Source organism: Gymnodraco acuticeps, unplaced genomic scaffold (genome assembly GCF_902827175.1).
Source record: "Gymnodraco acuticeps unplaced genomic scaffold, fGymAcu1.1, whole genome shotgun sequence".
Taxonomy (NCBI): domain Eukaryota; kingdom Metazoa; phylum Chordata; class Actinopteri; order Perciformes; family Bathydraconidae; genus Gymnodraco; species Gymnodraco acuticeps.
Window position 1 is genome coordinate 106654 of NW_022990754.1, and position 22142 is coordinate 128795.

Here is a 22142-nt window from a genome sequence, read left to right on the forward strand (position 1 = left end):
AAGCTGTGATTGGTTTTCCAAACCAATTAAAAAGTTCAGCTATTATTGAGATAATTAATGAGTTTAAGGTATTTTCTGGATATAAAGGCCAATAATGGAAAATCCTTAAAGTTACCACGATTTAAAATGCTCAGATTTAGCACACGTTCATTTCCATTATTTCTTCTTTTCTATAATGACATGAAAACAATTATTTAGATCCAGTGGTGAATAATACTGTGATTTCTAATAAGATAGACCCTTAAAACCCTCTTTAATTAAACAACAAAAGCACATAACACACTCAATGTGAACTCAAGAGTCTTTTATTATGGCACACTATTAATCACCTGATGTTTGTCTTTACACATTAATTTGTGTTCCAACCTTTTCATATTTGATTTCAAAATTCATTACATATAAAGATTTGAACATTTCGATTGTTATAGCAATCAAAGAGAAAATCAGAGATATTGGTTCTGGACAATTTGTGACATTTGTTTAGTATTTGTTCAAACCACGCAAACCTAGAAATAACTGATATAACTATAAATCACACCAAACAAATACATCAGAAAGGGGACTGAAGATGAGCAAGGAGGTTTGGTAAATCTGCTGCTGTCCAGCCTCAGAAGGTCAGACTCTCTCATGCTAAACATCTCAGTTGTTAGGTATTATCTAAAAAAGGAATCTATAAAATTGTACAGCTAGATTGATTTCTCTCAGCTTCCTCTCTGGCCTTCCATCCCGCCTCTTCTCTTATTATCCAACTCTCCTCCTCCATTTCTCTTTTGCTAGCTTCTTTTATCTTTTGCATCCTCTCCATGTCATCTTTGGCTTCTTTTAATTATTTCTCATACTTTTTTGCCATTATCTTTGCCATTTCCTCTTCCTGTTTGCGTATTTCCTCTTCTCTCTCTTTAAGGATTCTCTGTTTCTCCGCTTCTATCTCCCTCTCTGCCTTCTGGAACATGTCAGTGGTGTAATGGCTTCCTCCGTTCTTCACTGCTATATTTCTGATCTTGTCGAGCAGCTCTCTGACCTGAGAACGATCCTTCAGGTCATTATTGAAGACGTGGTACTGCCCGTTACATCTGTCCACAAGGTCCGTCAGCTCTTCACTTTTCTTCAAGCATTTCTCCATGGGAGTCCCTTTGAGCAGATCACCGTGGGTAAAGAGAACCATGCTGTATTTGTTTGCTTCCTTTCCAAAGATTTCCTGAATCTTCTGCACCGTCTGCTTTTCTTCCTCTGTGAATCTGCCCAGTTTGATGACGACCAGGAAGACATGGGGTCCAGGAGAAGCAAAAGAAACGCTCTGGCCAACAACGTTTCTGGTCTCCTCTTCTACAACCTTGGTGTCACACAGACCAGGAGTGTCAATAACCTTAACTCTTTGTTCATCAACTTTACCAAAGGCATTAGAACAGTTTACAGTACAGGATTCAAAAGAGAACTCTGATTTAAAGTGCTCTTTTCCCAGAATGGTGTTTCCTGTGGCGCTCTTTCCAACTCCGGTCTTCCCCACCATCACAATCCGGAGAACCTCATCATTGTATGTGTTCGATTCTGATGGGAGGTCTGAAAACAATTAAGAAATATTTAGCAATCTCGGTATTTTATAAAAATTGTTCAACTACAACATGAACAATGTTGACAGTGAGGGGGGTGGGCTCAAGATGCTTTAATAATCTAGAATATGTGTAGATTCTATGTCATTCTATTGATATTTTTCATTTATTCCTGTAGATGCTATTGGCACCATAGAAAGCGTTTATTAGGTGAATGGCAGGTTTGGTGATAAAAGTACTGGGTCTGTCAATGTCAAGAGATACACCTTGAAGGGACCTTGTCTTTTCTCTACCAGATCAAGACAAATACAGGAAATTACAATCAAACTAAATGTTAATCTTGTCTGAATGTTTCACTTCTTAACTGTGTACAACCTGAACTGACATGGTGCAGCAGTGGCCTCTAGCTGTATGTTTATTTTAATAAGAAAACCTTTTTTACAAATAGTCACAGTTTAGTTTCTGTAGGGGCAATAACTCCCTATGAGTTAGCTGCTGAGAGGCTAAACTTGGCTTTAAACTGTGACGCGTTTTCGAAAAGAAAGTCCATGTTGAAGCAATATAGTTTTAAGGATATTTAATAAACAAAATCAAAACATAGTAACTATGGACAAAACGGTCAACTGAAAAAATGACAGCACAAGCTCACCCTCTGGTGACTTATGAACCAAACCACACCCATGTAACAATTACCGGAAGTGCTCAACAAGCAAATAAAGGTGACGTAAATAATAATAATAATACAAATAATGAACTTGAGCTAAGTAGTGTTATGGCACCTACAATACCGGCCCCTAATTATCATTTCACAAAATTATAATTACTATAATAAATGACAATACACACAAAATATACATCCAGATCTCTTTCTTGGATTATTTGTTCAGAGTTCATATGTTGCAGTCTTTTTGGAAAAGTGATCATCTTTTCTCACTAATCAGTATCAATAAAAATGATTAGTGTGGTTTGTGTGTCTGCAGGGGGTAGGAGACAAAAAATAAAATAGGCAAAAATAGTCCATTTAGACTTGGCAAAAGTCCTCTGACTCCTGAAGAAGGCTAACTTTTTTAATTGGTCTGCTCAGGAAACCAGTCTTGGTCTTGATCCGAAGTATACGCACAAGTCCCTTTTTGTCAACGATGGTCTCAGCAACTTTTCCAGTAAGCCAGGAGTTCCGAGGCGCTGAGTCATCCATAATGATCACGATGTCTCCTGGTGTGAAGTTGCGTCTGATTTTTGACCATTTCTGTCGTTCTTGAAGTAGGGGAAGATATTCTTGAATCCACCTTTTCCAGAATAAGTCTGACATATACTGAACTTGTCTCCACCTGCGGCGAGCGTAAATGTCTTCCTTTTGAAACAGTCCTGGTGGCATGGATGGTGTTGTCTTAAGGAGCAAAAGATGATTCGGTGTCAGTGCGTCTAGGTCGTTTAGAACTGTAGAAGCTTTGGTGATTGGACGGCTATTGAGAATAGCTTCTGCTTCACATAAGACTGTGTTAAGTCCCTCTTCGTCGAGACTTTGTACATTCAGAGTGGAGTTGAGAACCTTTCGTACTGATCTGATTAATCTTTCCCAAACACCTCCATGATGTGAGCCAGCTGGGGGATGGAAGATCCAATGCATTCCTTTCTGGAGAAGTATATTGTGGATCTGACCTTGATTCCAACTTTCAATTGCCTCCTTCAACTCACGTTCGGATCCTACAAAATTAGTGCCATTGTCAGATCTGAGTTCTTTGACTTGACCACGTCTAGCTATAAAGCGCCGTAGCGCATTGATGAACAAATCAGTGTCAAGAGATGATGCCATTTCAAGGTGAATTGCTCTTATTGCTAAGCATGTGAAAATGACGCCATAACGTTTCACAATGCTCCTTCCACGCTTCACTCCAAAGGGTCCGAAATAATCAACTCCAACATATGTGAATGGAGGTTCATCAGGAGAGACTCTATCCAGGGGCAAATCCGCCATCTGTTGTTGTCCAGGAGTAGCATTTATACGCCGGCAGACTACGCATTTCGACAATGTTCTTCTTATTGCTACGGTAGCTCCAGGAATCCAATATTGTCGCCGTAGTCGGGATAACATATGGTTGCGACCACCATGACCCACTTCTTCATGAACATTTCGCAAAATAAGATCGGCAATGTGAAAGTCTTTAGCCACTTTGACAGGATGTTTCATATCCTCCGGCATTGCTGCCCGGCTAAGTCGTCCACCAACCCGTAACACATTATTTTCCAGGATGGGGTTGAGTTTATGAAGGTGGCTGGTATTCTTGACGTTTATTCCTTTTCTCAGATTTGAGATTTCATCGGTGTACCTCTTTCTTTGGCAGAAACAGATTACCTTCATTTCAGCGTTTGCCAGTTCTTCAACTGTGAGACCATTGTTTTCTTGCCTGTTGAGATTCCCTCTCTCCTTTTGTGATAGACCTCTTTGATGTATGTTATCTGGAATTAGTTAAGGAAGAACAACACTTGTTTGGTTTCTCTTTCTGCTGCGATTCAAAAGCAGTCTTTTAAGTCTGAGCATCCATGCTACCGCCCTTTTCAAACCATTCCAAGAGGAAAAGTGATGGATTAATTGGTTGACAGGATCCATTTCCTCGGACATGATCTGAGTAGTGTTAACGGTTATGCTCCTGACTTCAGAGTCCTTTAGTGAGATTACTTTCAATCCATCAGGGTTTTGGGTTCACTCTTCTTGAGGTCGAAGTAAAAACTGAGGTCCGGACAACCAGTTTTCTTTCTTCAGAAAATATTTTACAATCGAACATCGTGAAGCCATGTCTGCTGGATTGTCTATGGTGTTAACATATCTCCACTGTAGTGCATTTGATACTTTGGCAATTTCCGAAACTCTATTGGCTACAAAAGTTCTGAACCTTGAGGTGTTATTGTTGATGTATTTGAGTACGGAAGTGCTGTCTGTCCAAAATACAGAATCTGATAGTTCCATCTGTAGCTCCCTTCTTAACATGGTGTCTATTCGGCTTGCCATAGTAGTGGCAGTCAGCTCCATGCGAGGGATAGTGGCTGGTTTTAACGGAGCCACTCTTGCTTTTCCCATTACGAATCCACAATGTGAATGGCCAGAGTTGTTCTGCAGAAACAGGTAACTTACAGTTCCATAACCCTCTTCGCAAGCATCAGCGAAATGATGCATTTGAGCAGATGACACCGTTCCAAAGTCGGTAGGTTTGAAGCTTCTGGCAACCTTGAAGTCTTCCAGCTTATGAAGGTCTTGGGTCCAACTCATCCACTCCTGTAAGATAGATTCTGGTAATTTGTCATCCCAGCCAAGCTTTCTGCTACACAAATCTTGCAGGATCTTTTTTGCAGTGAGGACAACTGGTGCCAATATTCCAAGGGGATCATACACTGAACTGACGCTTGAGAGAATCCCCCTTCTTGTGAGCGGCCTATCTTTCAAGATGATTTTGAACTTGAAGACGTCAGACTGAACGCACCATTGTACACCCAGCACTCTCTCCACTGGAAGATTGTCATGGTCCAAATCCAGATTTTTTATTTCCTTTGCTCTTTCCATTTCAGGTATTGCAGCCAACACATGCGACTGTTACTTATCCATTTGTTAGTAGAAAGCCTCCCTTGGAACAAATGGCTCGTAGTTCATGATAAAGTGCTGTTGCCTCTTCTTCTGAAGCTGTTGAAGTGAGACAGTCGTCTACGTAAAGTTATTCATAATTGCATTTATGGCTTGAGGGCTGAAATGTTCTAGATTGTCTTCAGCACATTTCCTAAGGGCAACATTTGCACAGCTTGGGGATGAGGTTGCTCTGAAGAGATGCACGGTCATTCTATATTCCACCAGGTTCTGACTGCAGTCTCCATCAGGCCACCAGAGGAACCGTAACAAGTCACGGTCTTCACTTGGAACTTTCACTTGGTGAAACATGGCTTCGATGTCTGCAGTGATGACAACAGAATCTTTACGGAATCTTGACAAAACTCCCAGCAAAGTACTAGTCAGATCCGGCCCCTGGAAGAGCTGAGAATTTAGTGAAACTCCCCGAAATGTTGCTCCACAGTCAAACACTACTCGAAGTTTGTTCTTTTGTGGATGCAAAACTCTGTGATGTGGTAGATACCATTTTTTGCCGTCTCTACGTTCCAAGACATGATCCGGTACTTTCTCTGTGTGGCCTTTAGATATCATCTCAGACATAAAGTTGGTATAATCAGAATGAAAGGAAGGATCTCTCTTAAATCTTCTTTTAAGGTTCAGAGTGCGTTGCTCAGCAACACCTTTATTGTCGGGCATGCATATTTCCTTTTCTCTAAATGGTAAACCAATAGAATAATGTCCATTGACTAGGTGGGCAGATTTTGAAACCAGAACTGTTGGTCTTCCCTGGAAGGTTCTTGGTTGTCTCTCCCACATTCGGGAAAGTCAGTCTTAAATTGCTGTTCCCACAGCTTGTCAAGTGGCACAACTGATGTTCTGTTTACACTTATTGAAGTTTTGTCCTGAGTATCATCAGGACATCCTCCTAATGGTCCATTAACTGTCCATTCGAGCATGGTTTTTACGGCATAAGGTCCATCCCCCACACTCCTGATTACCTCAATTGGTTCAAGGGCCTTTGGAACATCTGAACCAATCAGCAACTCAATTTCAGCATCAATTTCAGGTAGACAAACATCCCTCAAATGCAGCCATTGATTGATGTCGTTTTGACGTGGAATGTTTCCTTTGTGCACGGGCATAGTCTTCTGAGTGTATGTGCCGGGTAGATCACAAAAGTCGCTGTTATCCAGTCCAGCAACCTCAAGGCCTGACACAATGCTGGTTTCAACGACCTTCCTTTGACCCATATCTTAGTTCTCAGCAGAATGTTTGACCTTCTTCCTTGGAGGTTAAGTTTGTTCATAAGCCCTAATGTGCAAAACGATGCAGTGCTGCCTGGGTCAAGAAATGCATAGGTATGCACTGTTGTGTTTCCCTTTTTGGCTTTAACTTGGACTGGTACTATGGAGAGTTTACCATCTTCCCCGGCCCCAGTAAGGCCACCTGTCTGACTCGAGGCTTCAGCAGTGTTTGCAGATGCTTCTTCCATTTCCTCCTGCTCATTTTCCATTTCCTTCTTTGTTGGTAGATGTGCATTCTGGGATGATTTAGATTGGCATATGTTGCACCTCATTCGTTTACTGCAGTCTCTACTTATGTGTCCTTTACACAGGCAGCCAAAACAAAGACCATTTTCTTTAAGAAATGTGATTTTTTCATGATGTGTCCTCCTTTCTAACTGTGGACACATCTCCAGAGCATGTTCACATCTACAATACAAGCAGTTTTTCACAGCAGACAAAATCCCTTTCTCTACAGTGCTTTCTGTCATATTTATTTCTGTAACTTTCACATTGGTTGCAAAGATGCTTCCTCTTGGATGAGGCTGTGGCCTTCTTATGCCTTTGCTTACGGGAGGGGGGTCTGTAATGTCCCCAAATATGGGATCTGTAGCAATTTTTACTTGGCCTTTCAAGGAATTCCACAATATCCTTGAAGGCAGCTCTTTGGTGTTGTTTTTTCCTGGATGTCACATGCTACAGTTCTCCATAAATCCCTCAGCCTATATGGAAGTTTCTTTAAAATGGCTAGCATGTTTGTGTTACGGTGTGTGAAGCAGGTAGGACCCAAATGCAGATTAACGTGAAAATTCCTTTATTTCAAGGCTATACTAACAAAGACAGAACAACAACACTCACCGAGGACAAGCCAAATCACAAGATGAACCAACACTGAACACAGGAAGAGAACAGACTAATACAGGGAGGGTAAAACTAGGGCCACCAGGGTGGGTGGAGGGGGTCCGGAGGATGGGTCTGGGCTGACAACCAAAGAGCACCGCGGAGGACCCGGAAGGGAATCTCGGGCGGACGGCCCGGGGGCAAGGCAGAAGCCGAGAAGGGGGACTCGGGCGGACGGCCCGGGGGCAAGACAGAGTCCAATGTGGGGGTTATGGACGGGCGAAGGCCACCGCGGGCGAACTCAGGGGGCCAAGAGCATGAGGGGCGAGGGCCGCGGCCGGGAAAGTCAGGGGGCCGGGCTCGAGGGCGAAGGCCGTGGCTCTCAGGGGCCGGGATCGAGGGTGAAGACTGCGGCTCTCAGAGGGCCGGGCTCGAGTGTGATGACCAGACAGCTCCGGAGGGCCGGGCAGGAAGGCGCTGACGGGACAGCGCCGGAGGCTGGGCAGGACCCGGTGTCGGAGCTGGTGGGACAGGCCTCGGCAGGATCCCCCACAGAAGAGGACCAGGACACGGGATTGGCAGGACCCCCGGCAGGAGAGCAGTCGGCGGGACCTCCAACGGGACAGGACATAGGGTTGGCAGGACCCCCGGCAGGAGAGTAGTCGGCGGGGCCTCCAACGGCACAGGACATAGGATTGGCAGGACCCCCGGTAGGAGAGTAGACGGCGGGACTTCCAACGAGACAGGACAAAGGGTTGGCAGGACCCCCGGCAGGAGAGTAGTCGGCGGGGCCTCCAACGGCACAGGACAAAGGGTTGGCAGGACCCCCGGCAGGAGAGTAGTCGGCGGGACCTCCAACGAGACAAGACAAGGAGCTTGCAGGACCCCCGGCAGGAGAGTAGACGGCGGGACCTCCAACGGGACAGGACAAAGGGTTGGCAGGACCCCCGGCAGGAGAGTAGTCGGCGGGGCCTCCAACGGCACAGGACAAAGGGTTGGCAGGACCCCCGGCAGGAGAGTAGTCGGCAGGACCTCCAACGAGACAGGACAAGGAGCTGGCAGGACCCCCGGCAGGAGAGTAAACGGCGGGACTTCCGACGGGACAGACATACGATTGGTAGGACCCCCGGCAGAGGAGTAGTAGACGGGGCCTCCAACAGGACAGGACTTGGAGTTGGCAGGACCCCCAGCGGAACCTCCAACGGACCAGGACATTGGGTAGGGACTTGAGACGTGACTCGAGAGGGGACTCGAGAGGAGACTCGAGAGGGGAACCAAGGGGGAACTCGAGAGGGGACTCGAGAGGAGACTCGAGAGGGGACTTGAGAGGGGACTAGAGAGGAGAGACTAGAGGAGGGACTAGAGGAGGAACTAGAGAAGGGAACTCGAGAGGGGACTCGAGAGGGGAACTAGAGAGGGGACTCGAGGAGGGACTAGAGAGGGGACTAAAGGAGGGACTAGAGCAGGGACTAAAGGAGGGACTAGAGGAGGGTTTAGAGCAGGGACTAGAGGGAACTCGAGAGGTAACTCGAGAGGGGACTGGAGAGGGGACTGGAGAAGTGACTAGAGAAGTGACTAGAGGAGGGACTAGGGAATTGACTAGAGGAGGGACTAGGGAATTGACTAGAGAAGGGACTCGGGAAGGGACTCGGGAAGGGACCAGAGAGGGGACTAGAGAAGTGACTAGAGGAGGGACTTGAGAAGGGACTAGAGATGGAACTCGAGAGGTGACTCGAGAAGGGACTAGAGATGGAACTCGAGAGGGGACTTTAGAGGTGACTCGAGAAGGAACTTGAGAGGAAACTGGAGAGGGGACTTGGGAGGGAACTGGAGAGGGGACTTGAGAAGAAACTGGAGAGGGGACTCGAGAGGAAACTTGAGATGGGACTGTGGCAGCTGGGGCCAGAGCTGGGTCTGGAACCATGGCCGCTGGGGCCAGAACTGGGTCTGGAACCATGGCCGTTTGAGCTGCTAGCCTGGCCTTGCGACGACTCCTCTTAGCAGCCGCCTGAATACTCCGTGGACCTCCATAAGCCAGACGAGTTCCGGAATACAACTCCTGGACAGGAGCAGGAACTGGGGCAGAAGCACGGGTTGACTTCAGGCGGAACCCACCAAGGCGTATGGTGCCAGGTTGGGAATTGGGAGACATGGAGCTAGCATGCCTGGGGCTAGCAGGTTGGGAATCAGGTTTGACCTCAAAGCTGCCAAAAAAGTCCTCCACCCACTCGGGTAGCAACTCCCTCAACCAGGGCCTTGAGGTTACCTCCTGGCGTGCCGCAGAAGAAACGGACTGCCTCTCTTCACTACTGGAGGCATATTTAAAGTAATTCCTCAAATATGTCAAATTGTACTCCACCTCGTACAAACTGTCCGCTGGGTCCATTCTTGGTTGGTTCGTAATGTTACGGTGTGTGAAACAGGTAGGACCCAAATGCAGATTAACGTGAAAATTCCTTTATTTCAAGGCTATACTAACAAAGACAGAACACAACACTCACCGAGGACAAGCCAAATCACAAGACGAACCAACACTGAACACAGGAAGAGAACAGACTAAATACAGGGAGGGGTAATCACAACACGAGAAACAGCCGGGCAGGGGAGGAGAAACACAAGGGCCACAGGTGAACACAATCAGACAACTAGACACACCAGGGAAACTAACGACAGGAGGAAAACACGACAGGGAGAACAGCAAAACACCCAAAACAAGACATACAAAACGTGATATAACACAATAATCGTAACAGTTTGCTGGAATGTTGAGCTCAAACATGTAGTTTACATCTTCCATCGCATTGCAACATCCTCTAAGGTAGACCGTGTATGCCTGTAGAGCCCTTGTGTCCTCAGCCCTTATTAATGGCCATGAAAGAGCTCTTTCCATGTATGCTGTAGCAATGTTAGGTTCATTGCCAAAGTTCTGTTGCAGTAACCATTTGGCCTCGCTGAATCCACTGTCTGATGCCATATGTTGGCAACTCCGTACAAAGTCTCTGGGCAGTCCTGTTGTATTGCTCCAGGTAGTAGAGGCAGTCTCTGGGGTTATTGTTTTTGCTTTCAATATTACATTCAAAATATCTCACAAATGTTTGGTACTGAAGTGGGTCACCATTACACACTGGAATGTCTTTCTTGGGCATGGATGATAGACACTGTTGCTGGATTAATAAAGCGGTTATTTCATTTTGTTTTTCCATGACTGAAAATATATTGCACTTGTCACTGTTGCTTGTGCCGGTTACTTAATAATAATAATAATAAAAAAAAGAACTTGAGCTAAGTAGTTATGGCACCTACAGTTTCTATCTTTCGATCTTCTACAAATTACCCCATTTTGGGCCTAAAAACTTTTAAGTAAGTTGCCTTTAGTTATAGTCAGGAGCCCAAACAAACTTCGTACTGGCTACCCCTAAATATGTAGTCTTGTGAAGAATGTAATACAAGCAAGTAAAAGCTGTGTCGCATTCTCAAAATCACCCAGGCTCTTAAAATGCTTGGAATATAAGAAATATTCATTTTGTATTAACTGTTTTGATCTGTTCATTATTAGGAAATATGTCAAGCTACATATCCATCTATGAATATATATTGAGATAAATTGCAATCATCATTAACAGTACAGTTTATTCACTTGCCATTTTGGGCGGATTTGCTGGCCATAGTTGGTTCTGGAGGGAGGAGCTGGTCTGCTGCTGAGCTGAGGAAGTGAAGTTAGTCTGCAGCAACAGCTCCTTAAATACAGACTGCATGCAGCAAACCACACCCACACACACTGACATCACAGTCTGATGTTCAGCTACAGTGGGAGGATTATTAGATTAAAAGTATAACATCCTTCCCTTAATAAACAGAAGAAGGGGAAATACAGCCTCATGTCTTCAGATTTGTTTTAATTGAACAGATTATATATATTTTAGATATAAGCCCTCAATGCTCTTTACATTTCAACATTCACCCGTTCACACACATTCATAGAGGCAGAGGCTGCCATGCAAGGTGCTCAGGGAGAATAACATTCACACACACTCACACACGTTAGCCATACCAATGTGTGGTTAAGTATCTTGCCCAAGGTCACATGGACATGTAGAGCTACATTTTATTTATAGTTTGAAGCACCTCCAGCAGTCTGCAGCTCTCAAAGTGTTTTAAAGAAACATGGACAGTTAGCTTCAGCATTCGGCATAATAGTGATTTAATCTAATCTGGCTTCATATTATTAAAAGCAACACGAGAATCAACCCGACGCAGTCCACCATCGTTGTGGTTGTGAGCGGCTGGGAACACAACTGGGACTAAAAAGGAGAACCAGTTCAGAACCAGAAAAGCACGGAGCTAGAACCAAACTGGTTTGGTGGGAAGGGGCATGGATGTGTTTAAACTGCCATTTATTTCCCTGTTAGGTTTTCACATTCATGTTATATGATTTTATTGCACCTCTTATTCAGAGTCTGATTGACACCCTTACTTTTCCCACCTGCTTGCTTCACTCACCGTAACAACATTTCCCATTAGAATGTATTTTCCTTTCACTTTTAGATAACTGCCCTCAGTTAACCCTGCTCCCTCCTCCCTTCAGCATTTACAAGAAATGCTCTCAGTTCTAAATCCCACAACAACCTGCAGACTGTAGTCAACACTTTTAACCGTAGCTTTCAGTCTCTGTTCATGACAGGATGTCATATTATGCTGCACTCACAAGCTTGGAAACGTTCAAAACCTTCAGCAGGGTTTTGATATAAACAAGTTGTTCTTCACTTCCTTTTCAATTAAACTCACACTGTTGAATCCTCATATCAACTTCAACTCAAAGTTGTTTTGCTTTTATTGAAGATTTGTAGTGTACGGTTGCAAGGGATTCATTTTAAGTTCTGATTCCCATAAGGCTGTTCCCTATGGAGCTCTTCCCAGCTTCAGTAAATGGTAAATTGACTGTACTTATATAGCGCTTTATCCAGTCTTTACGACCCCTCAAAGCGCTTTACATACTACATGTCATTCACCCATTCACACAGAGCAGTACACTTGCTCTAGGACCTAACATTCACACACCGTTGGCCATGCCATCGGGAGCAACTCAGGTTAAGTATCTTGCCCAAGGATACATCGACATGTTGGCTGCACGGGCTGGGATCGAACCCACAACCTTCCGGTGAAAGACGGCCACACTCCCTCACAGCCACAGTCTTCCCCTCCATCACAATCCTGAGCCCCTCGTGATTGTATTTTATATCTGAAATGTCAATGCACAAATGGGATTTATTTTCAGATACTGACACAGAGTCCAGATTAATGCGATTTTAGATGCTACTTTTATCTGACTATTTATAGTTTGACTCCAGCTCCTTCAGCAGCTGTTGTGTGGGACTGATCCACACTGTTACAGCAGCCTGAACTTTGTCAAAGTGTTTTCAAAAGAAACATTGACAGGCTGATTCAGGATACAACTTAATAGTGATTCAACTGACCATGTTCATTTATTTACTGACATTTATTTCCCCTCTAGGCTTTCACGTTCATGTGATATGATTCTATTCAACCTCTTATTCAGGGACTGAAATGATTGACACCCTTAATATCCAAATGTATTTTCCTTCCACTTTTTAGATAACTACCCTCAGTAAACCCTCCCTTCAGCATTTACAAGAAATGCCCCCTGTTCTTCTAAATGCCACAAAGAAACTGAACGTACAGAGTGAAGCCAGGCCTTTGAATTGCAGCATCTCTTTGTCTGAGGCCATGATACTCCGAGGAGGGAATGAGTCCTCAGAAAGTTTTTGCAAACATTAATCATAAATAATATATGTTTTAAGACTGAGATATACTCAACATATGTTAGGGATTGTGTATGTTCATTTAAATGTCTGTATTTAGCCGCTATCCTGGCTCGGGTCAATTTGAGCTGAACAGTACCAAAGAGTGCAACATGTGAACAGAACACAGGGGTCAATTAAACTTTAACGTAATCATTTACATTGTACTGTAGGGATGTGACTGAGTACTCATGGGCCCCACAGCGTAACTTATACAGGTACACATACACACACTGATTTCAAATACAGGAAACCACAGACTGAGTTACAACATTTTATTGACTTTCTTGAGTTCCATTACATAAAAGTACATTTTTAAAATGCATTTTGGTTCAGACATCTCACTTTTGGTTAAATGCATGGAAATGGCACAACCCGAAGATACATACAAAACTCTTTACTAAATATTTAAAAGGATATTTTATTTAATGAGTCTGAACCTGCCTAAACTCTCATTTTCCCAGAGGTTGGAACATTTATTGTCATATTCAGGTATGTGAGCTCATCCTCCATTTCTTATTTCACCATCCTCCGCCCTCTGGAACATTTCAGCTTCTTCCTTCTTCTCTGTTTTATTTCTGATCTTGTTAAACAGATCGTTGAGGAGTTAATCATCCAAGCTCACGAGACCGCTGGGAGGTTTGAGAAATGTTCAACTTGTTCCTTCTTTCCCCGTCACTACGCTGTTACTATCTGTTCATTATGAGCTTGAAAAGCTATATCTTTATATAAATATGTCATTAGATGGATTGCACTCAACACTAGATTTATTGACCTAACATTTCTCCTTAAATACAGACATTGCCTGACATCACAGTTTATTGATGTCTTACCTTACACTACAGTTGGACGTTTAACAATTCAGTTGTAGAAAAATCTGCTGCCTTTATAAACAGAAATTTAAAAAAACATTAATTTCCAGTTTACTTTTAATGGCTTCATGTACCTAGAAATAGTTTTAAAAAAAGGGATACAGAAACATTTGTAGTTTTCACAGAAAAGGCAGGAGAATATATTGTACGCATTTCTATCCAGCAAGCTTCAGTCTGTCAAATGCTAATAACTCAATGACTTGTGTAACAGCCGTGTTAAAGTCACAGGGTGAGCCACTGTAAGGCGAACAACAACAAGCTTACATGAGAGAAAAGATAAATAAAGGAGACTTTATGATACGATGATTCCATGGTAAAGCACATTGACCGACTGCTTCAGCCTATAGCCGAATCGGTTTGGGATCAGCTATTTTACTTCCATTTCTTTCCTAACTAGGTTTTTCACTTTAGTGTGTTGTGCACTCGTGATGTTATCTAACCTCTTGTTCAATGATTGACTTACATTATCACACCCTTTATTGTCCCCTATCATTGTATCTAATTACCGTTAGATGCGTAATCAACAGCCTGTGACCTAGGATTTTCATCGTCACTGTAGCTATGTACGTAAGACCAATAAAAGCCTCGAAAATAAAGCCTTGAAACCTTGAACAAACCCTTTTCACCCTCCAAAAAAGCCTTTACAAGTAATGCAGCTGTTTTCATAAATGCCATTCATAAGGCACTGTACATATAGAATGTAACCAGCCTTTGTGAATTGTAGCTTGTATCGTTATGTTGCTTGTATCGTAGGGTTTATAGTGCATATATTTGATTAATGTTTAAGTTAAGATTAGAAGAAATATTTTAACTGCTTACTGTGTTAAGGGGAAAACTGCTGTTAAGAAGCACCTAATTTGTTCAAAGTGTTAGCAAACCAAATGATTATTATTATGTTATTGCACTTTTGTTCATATAGCAGTACTTTTAAAATAAAAGTGTGCAACACACGACTTTGGAATTCATTATAGACTTGTGCACATAAAGATACGTTTAATAGCGATTCAATATTGTAATGATAATGGTATCAAGGCATTGTTGCTTCTTTTTTCTATGATAACTTATAAAAATTGAATTTAGACCCAATGGTGAATGAACTGGAGATTTTATTTTAGGATGGGACTCAACCTCTCTTTTTAAATCCTTCATTGAACAATAAAAGCACATTAAACACTCAATGTGAAATTATATTATTTTATTATATGACATAAATGATCATCAAATGTGTGTCTTCATACATAGATACTGTATGTGTTCTTGCCTTGTTTTCTACTCCAGCAACTCATTTCTAAATATTTAAACTTATATAGATGTTGGTGCTTTTTGTTCAGTTTTCTTTACTGTTGTTTTTGTTTCTCTCCCGTAGTAATAAACGAAAGCGAACAACAAAATTAAAAAAGTGGGCTATGAAGATTTAAAAGGAGTCAGACATTCAAAGGTCTTGTAAATCTGCTGCCGTTCAGCATCAGAAGGTCTGACTGTCTCATGCAAACAAGATCAGCTGTTATTTTATAAAAAAAGAAAGCACTACTTTAAATATGCCAAATAAAATGTCAAGTATTGAGCCTCTGTCCTCAGCTTCCCGTCTAGCCCGCTCTTCCTGCTCTTTTCTAAATCTCCTCCTTTCCTCCTCCATTTCTCTTTCGCGAGTTTCAATGAGCCTTTTCAACCTCTCCCTGTCTTCTTTGAATTCCTTCATTTGTTCCTCATACTTTTTAGATATTCTTTTTTCAAGTTCCTCTTCCTCTTTGCGCATTTCGTCTTCTTTCTGTTTAAGGATTCTCTGTTTCTCCTCTTCTACTGGGCCCTCTCTGCCTTTGGAACATGTCTGTGGTGTAATGGCTTCCTCCCGTTCTTCACTGCTATATTTCTGATCTTGTCGAGCAGCTCTCTGACTTGAGAACGATCCTCCTCCTCATTATTGAAGACGTGGTACTGCCCTTTTACATCTGGCCACCAGTTCCCGCAGCTCTTCACTTTGCTCCAATAACTCTTCGATAGGTTTCCCTTTGAGCAGATCACCGTGGGTAAAGAGAAACCATGCTGTATCTGCCGGCTTCCTTTCCAAAGATTTCCTGAATCTTCTGCACTGTCTGCTTTTCTTCCTCTGTGAATCTGCCCACTTTGATGACGATCAGGAAGACATGGGGTCCAGAGAAGCAAAAGAAATGCTCTTACAAATGTTCTTTCTGGTCGTCTTTTCATCAATCTTGGTGTCAAACAGACCAGGAGTGTCAATAACAGCAACTTTTTGTCCATCAACTTCCACCACAGACCTTTTCCCAGTTTAAACAGTCAAGGATTTAAAAAGAGAACTCTGAGTTAAAGAACGTCTTTTCCAGAATGGTGTTTCCTGTGTGTGCTCTTACCCCAGCTCCGGTCTTCCCCACCATCCAATCCGGAGTACACAATCGTTATTGTATGTGTTTTGAATTGGCAGGCTGAAAAAAAGAAGAATGAAGAAATATTTAGAAATCTCGGTATTTATAAAATGGGTTCACACTACCAAAATGAACAATGTTGACAGAGAGGGGAGTGGGATCAAGCAAACACTGATATCACCAGAATGCACCACGACTCCTTAACACCACCCGCATTGCGTGGTGAGTCACAAACTCTGCTACAGTTTACGTGTCGGCACCACGCAAAACAACCCCAATGTAAGTGAATGAGGCTCCTTTGTCGTGGTGCACACACACATTTCTACAACAACGTCCTGCAGTGAGATTTTATTCTATAAAACGTTTTTTAAAATCTACTTTATAGCTTGTAGTAACTCACGGGAGGCTTCTTTTAATTTATTTGTATTCATAATAATTTTCATTTTTCGTCAGAATGTATTATGGCAACCCTGTCTCCTAAAAATTACGTTCCCACAGAACTAAACTGCATTCTCAATTACGTTTAGCTAGAAACTTAATTGATACGTTTCTTATGAACGTATCTTAAATACGTTTATTTTCTACATATCTTTGCCATTTATTGTCTTGCTTATAATAATGATAATAGTCATTTATAAATATCATTTTAGAGCACACCTTTGAAATCAGTAGGCGAGGCTGTAATTTCTCCAGCTGTTACTACTCTCATGAGCGAGGCAGAAAATAATAGTTTTAACATGCCAAAAAGCTGCTGTGTCGTTTATTGCACCTCAAACATTAAAACAAATCCAGAGTTACGTGTTTCTGTACTTCCTCTAAGAACAAAGGACAGTAACAGAAGATCTCTGTGGCTTCAGGCTTGATCGCCGTTCAAATGACAGCGTTGGTTTCCCCAAAAGTGGGCGGGGCTGTAAAGTGACGTAGATTTTACACTCATATATTATTCAAAACCATTCTATTTATTCTAACGTAAATTACATGACAGTGTTTTATCTTTTTATTTATTTGTTTTATCTTAAATCGTATAATGTCGGACTTCTTTTGCCGTCTGTGAGGAAAATAAATGGGGCTCAGAGCCTCAAAATACTGAAATCTGTATTTTTTGTAATCTTTTTTTCCTTCTAATTTGTTATTCTTTTCTGAATAACACATTGTTATTTACTCAACAATAACACACAATTATCCTTTTTTATTTATTTGTTTAATTCTATAATCTTGGGCTTTTTAGCCGTAAATAAAGTCACCGGAAACAGACGTAGGCCTCTAAGGGACATTTTGAGCGATACACATCACAAACCACCCACTGAAGAGATTACCAAAGATCCTCAGCTTGAAGCTCGTTGATTGGATGTTTTAGCCGCAATGTATGTTGGGATATGGTGTTAATGCGATATGATATCTGAAAACATTTTAAAATAATAAAATAATACTTTATTCCGAGTGTTCTTGCTTTTCTCTTTGGAGGTAATCACATAACGCCATTGTAATACACGGTTCGGCTGCATTAAATATTACATATCTGCCGTAGTTCTTTATTTATAGAGCCCTGCTGAGAAGACTTCTGGACAAACAGGAGAACTGAAAACTTGACGGCAAAACTGAATATGTGACGTGGATCATAAATATATCAACAATTAAACAACATCTTACATTTCTTTTCACACAATACGTCTCCTTGCAGTATCAATAGTAATTCAGCTGACTTTTATATTTGATCCAATTGGTAGATAGGTTATATTTACACCATAACGGTGCACAGCTGGTAGAAAAGGACTTGTAGTTGTTAAAGATAATACTGATTTTCTTTGAATATCAGAATGTAAATACTGAGTTGAGAGAATAGTTTGGGAATGTGGGTGATGGGAGACACATCTATGGAATCACAATTTCAATAGCTTACCATTAAATGACGGATATGCCTTTCTGTCTGTGATGTTTTACAAATCAGATATTAATGTGTAGAAGTAAAACATGAGAAATAGTATAGCAATATCCTGTAAAATTATGTAAAAACATGAATAAAACTACACATCTTCAGAGGTTATACATACATACGTGTCCTACACTAATAATACAAAGCTATTATTAGTATGCTGTTTACCTTGTGTGCACCGCCTAGTGGTTAAAGCACGTTATTGAATTATTTTTGTTGAATAATGTTATTTTTGTTGAATAATGTTATTTGATGAAAACAATATTAAGAGTACATACTTTCATAGGGGGAAAGTAGAAGGTCAATGATAGAAATATAGAATATAAAAAATCAAGAAGATACTGTAAGTGATCTCTACAATAAAACAGTTTAGTGCCGGATGTACAAAGATATTAATATGAGGATGTGCAAAACAGACAAACTAATTAACCTGTATTAACACATTAAAGAATACTTCAGGTTAAAGGTGGGGTAGGTAAGTTTGAGAAACCGGCTCGAGATACACTTTTTGTTATATTCCATGGAATGCTCTTAACATCCCGATAGCAATGAATATCTTAAATGCTTTGACAACAAATCCATAAAAAATGTTAATCTGTGGAAGCCGTAATACTGTAAAAAGTACAACCAATCCGTTTTGCCGCCCTGTCTGTCAGCCTTCCATCTCGTGCATGCACAAATGTATCTCGTGCCCTCATTGGGCATGCCGTCATTGGGCGTGCATTGCGCATTCATGTGTGTTGGAGGAGGTGCTCTGTAAGGAAGTCTGAAGGAAGGGGCGGATTATTTTCGGCTGTGTACTTTCAAATTTTAGTGCACTCGAGCCGGTTTCTGAAACTTACCTACCCCACCTTTAAGGTCTTCTTTCAAATAAGAAAAAAGCTTTGGGGGTATTGTTAGAAATTAAAATCAATGTTTTGATGGCATGATGTACCTTAAATGTACCTTCAGTTTAAATGCTGTTTTATACTGAAAAACCAGAAAATTATTGAGCACAACCAGTTAAGCTTTTATTCTGAAAATCCTTCATCTCCGGTTAGCATGTGGCTAGTTTACCATTTCTTATAAAGGTTAATTTAGTAGCGAAATGACATGGAGTGATGCACACCGAAACCTACTGATTTTAACACTGCAACTATAGACGTATTATTATTGCTGAATATTAAATGAAGGTATAGTTTATTTGAATAAAGTTATTGTTTACAGACGTGGGTAAGATGTGACAACATCCGGAATGACCAGAAACCAAACCAGCCGTGAAGTATTTTCTGTATTTTTTTAGAATATTAACTACAACGTTTAGAATGTGTTAAAGGAAAAGTGATGAAAGACAATATGAGGAGAAGAGGCGTGTTTAAGTATGTATTGAATGTACAATGGCTGAATCCTCTGTTTAAACGTAACAACGGACATTAAGATGTGGAGGGCCGGCCCGCAGGGAGGAGCCTGCAGAAGCTATATAACAGCAGCACCTGAGCGGTTCGGCCTCTTTTCTCTGCTAGCGAGGGCCAGAGACAGCTGCTTTTCTGTCGGACGATATCCTGTTTGTGACTGTACCGCGCCTTTTATTAATTAAAGTACCAATTTGAAAACATCTCAGAGACTCCATTTAGTCTCCTTTTTAAGCTTCTCTTTCCTGGACGCGAGAATAACCATCACAGTTAACAATTGGTGCTCCGCGACGTGATTCTCGTTGGACAGAAGAGACTACACAACCAGCTGTTTTCCGGAGACGCGGTTTCCGTTCGACACAACGAGCTCGAATACTTGGTAAGAGGAAACCTGTTAAATCAAATTCTTCATAGTTTATGCAGTACAAAATAGGTTTGTGTTGGACGGAGGCCAGCGGATCCTGAAAATAGCTGTGTATTTAATGTCAAAACAACCAAATTTATAACAATAAGAATTCCATAACACATGGCGTTGCATTTTCACAATCAGGGTGAGTTCCAATTTCTTTTTTTCTTATATCTAACCCTGCATGCTATTAATTTGTGTGTGTGTAGTATTTTAAAATATAAATGTGTGTGGCCATTGTACTTTGGGTAGGTGTCTTGTTGTGTTTTCATGTAGGTGTCCCTTGTTACGTCAGTAGTTAAATTAGCCTATGACGTAAGGATATATAAGTCCATTTAACGATTATTGTTAAGATCTATGGGACATAGCGAATTGATTAAGGATCAAGTAAGTGAAAACCAACAAGTCATAGCGAATCAACTTAGGGTTGAGTAACTGAAGACAGTGCTAGTCGAAAACAGTTGAGAACTGTTTTAAAAAAGTCCTTTTGAGGAAAGGCTTGATTAAGGTGTAAGCTTTATCAGTGGTCATAACTGTTCTAGTTTCAACCAAGATATTACGGGTGGAATACGAGATGTGGAGTTACAACAGCATTACGTCAAATTGACGACGGTCATTTAATGGTCGCTGATAAGTTACCATAATACTCCCACCTAGCGTGTCGAAATGGCAGCAGTTGACCAATAGTGGACTATAAAGTCAAATAATACGTAGATAGGTTTATAGCTTATGCGTAAGGGTTCCTAACTTTAAGTGATGATATCAATAAGATAAAGCCCATTTTTTCATAGTAAACTAGATAGAAATGTTATTTTAAACTGCAGTGTTGTTTTGTGTTCAATTTTCTTGACAAGATTACACCCCGCCATTATTTAAACTCCCCTCTGAGAGCCACGAGGTGTTTTCAAATCCCTTTGTTCTTCAGGTCAAAGGTTGGAAAATCAGTTGCCATCTTGTCTTGTCCTCATGCTGAAGCCACACGGCAGTCGCCATTTCGTGAAATGCTAATTGAAAGTACTCTGTTTGTTTTGACACACAGTCCCACTCACATGAGGCTAGGCACTCCATATTTATTGGCAGAAGTTGGAACTATAAAATAGACAGGTTATCTTACCGTGGGAAGTTTGGTATTTGTAGGAGTCTGGTTTTGAAAATATTGTTGTTTGCAAGTGCGTATTGGCGGTTTATTTGAGATATTCTTGTTTGCAAGTGTGTATTGGCGGTTTATTTGAGATATTCTTGTTTGCAAGTGTGTTTTGGCGGTTATGTGCTGTGTTGTTTAACCATATTCACATTTTCTTCCCATTTTTAAGGAAATAAGCTTCTTCTTGTTAAAAAGAGGTCAGTTTTGCAACAGCTATCCCTAGTGGATTAAGCTGGAAATTACAACAGCGCACTCTGCTGGTAATACAGAATTATTACAAAGATATTATAACATTTTGAAGCTTAATTTTGAGTGTTATTGATGAACACATTCGCCGGGACAGAATTACAAAGTGGTTTCTAATTAACATATGAGAAACTTTACATCATAGACTTTCAAACTAGACTGTAGAATATTCAAACACCAATTGATTAAATCTAACACAAATTATGACATTTACATAGTTCCATACATTTCAGTATGCACTGTACACAGTATATTTAGATTTTCACAAGACTTCGATTTTCTTATCTCAAAGTCAAAACGATACACTGTACAATTTTTATTTTAACATTTCAGATTTTAATATTTAAAAAAATAAATAAAAAAAACTTAAATCATAAAAAAACAAAAATATATATTCTAAAAAAAAAAAAAAAAAAACCTACCCAGATTTAAAGTTAAGTTCGGATGACATAGGATATTATTTATCAGGAACGAAGGTGCTAGTCGGAGGATTAGTATTTCAATCTTTGATAACTTAATAATATTCATTCGAATAGTTAGAGAACATGTCACCAAAATAAACTAAATTGAGGTTAGACGCAGAGCCAGGCACAACTGCAGATATCAAGGAAAGGGTAAAAATCAGATCAGATGCTACAACAGTTCCAAAACTTAGACAGAAGACATGGAACCAAGCTGAGAA

The 22142-nt window shown here is 41.2% G+C and overlaps 1 protein-coding gene and 1 pseudogene across 1 annotated transcript; both read right to left on the reverse strand.

The window, feature by feature from the left end:
- Positions 1–811: 811 nt before the first annotated feature.
- LOC117556743 (GTPase IMAP family member 4-like) lies at positions 812–10963 on the reverse strand. Its single transcript, XM_034232239.1, has 2 exons — positions 10910–10963; positions 812–1560 (listed from the first exon to the last, which is right to left on the reverse strand). Exons 1-2 carry the CDS (start codon positions 10932–10934, stop codon positions 827–829), a joined length of 759 nt encoding a protein of 252 aa, XP_034088130.1. The 5' UTR covers positions 10935–10963; the 3' UTR covers positions 812–826.
- Positions 10964–13371: 2408 nt separating this feature from the next.
- LOC117556744 lies at positions 13372–16352 on the reverse strand (annotated as a pseudogene).
- Positions 16353–22142: the final 5790 nt, after the last annotated feature.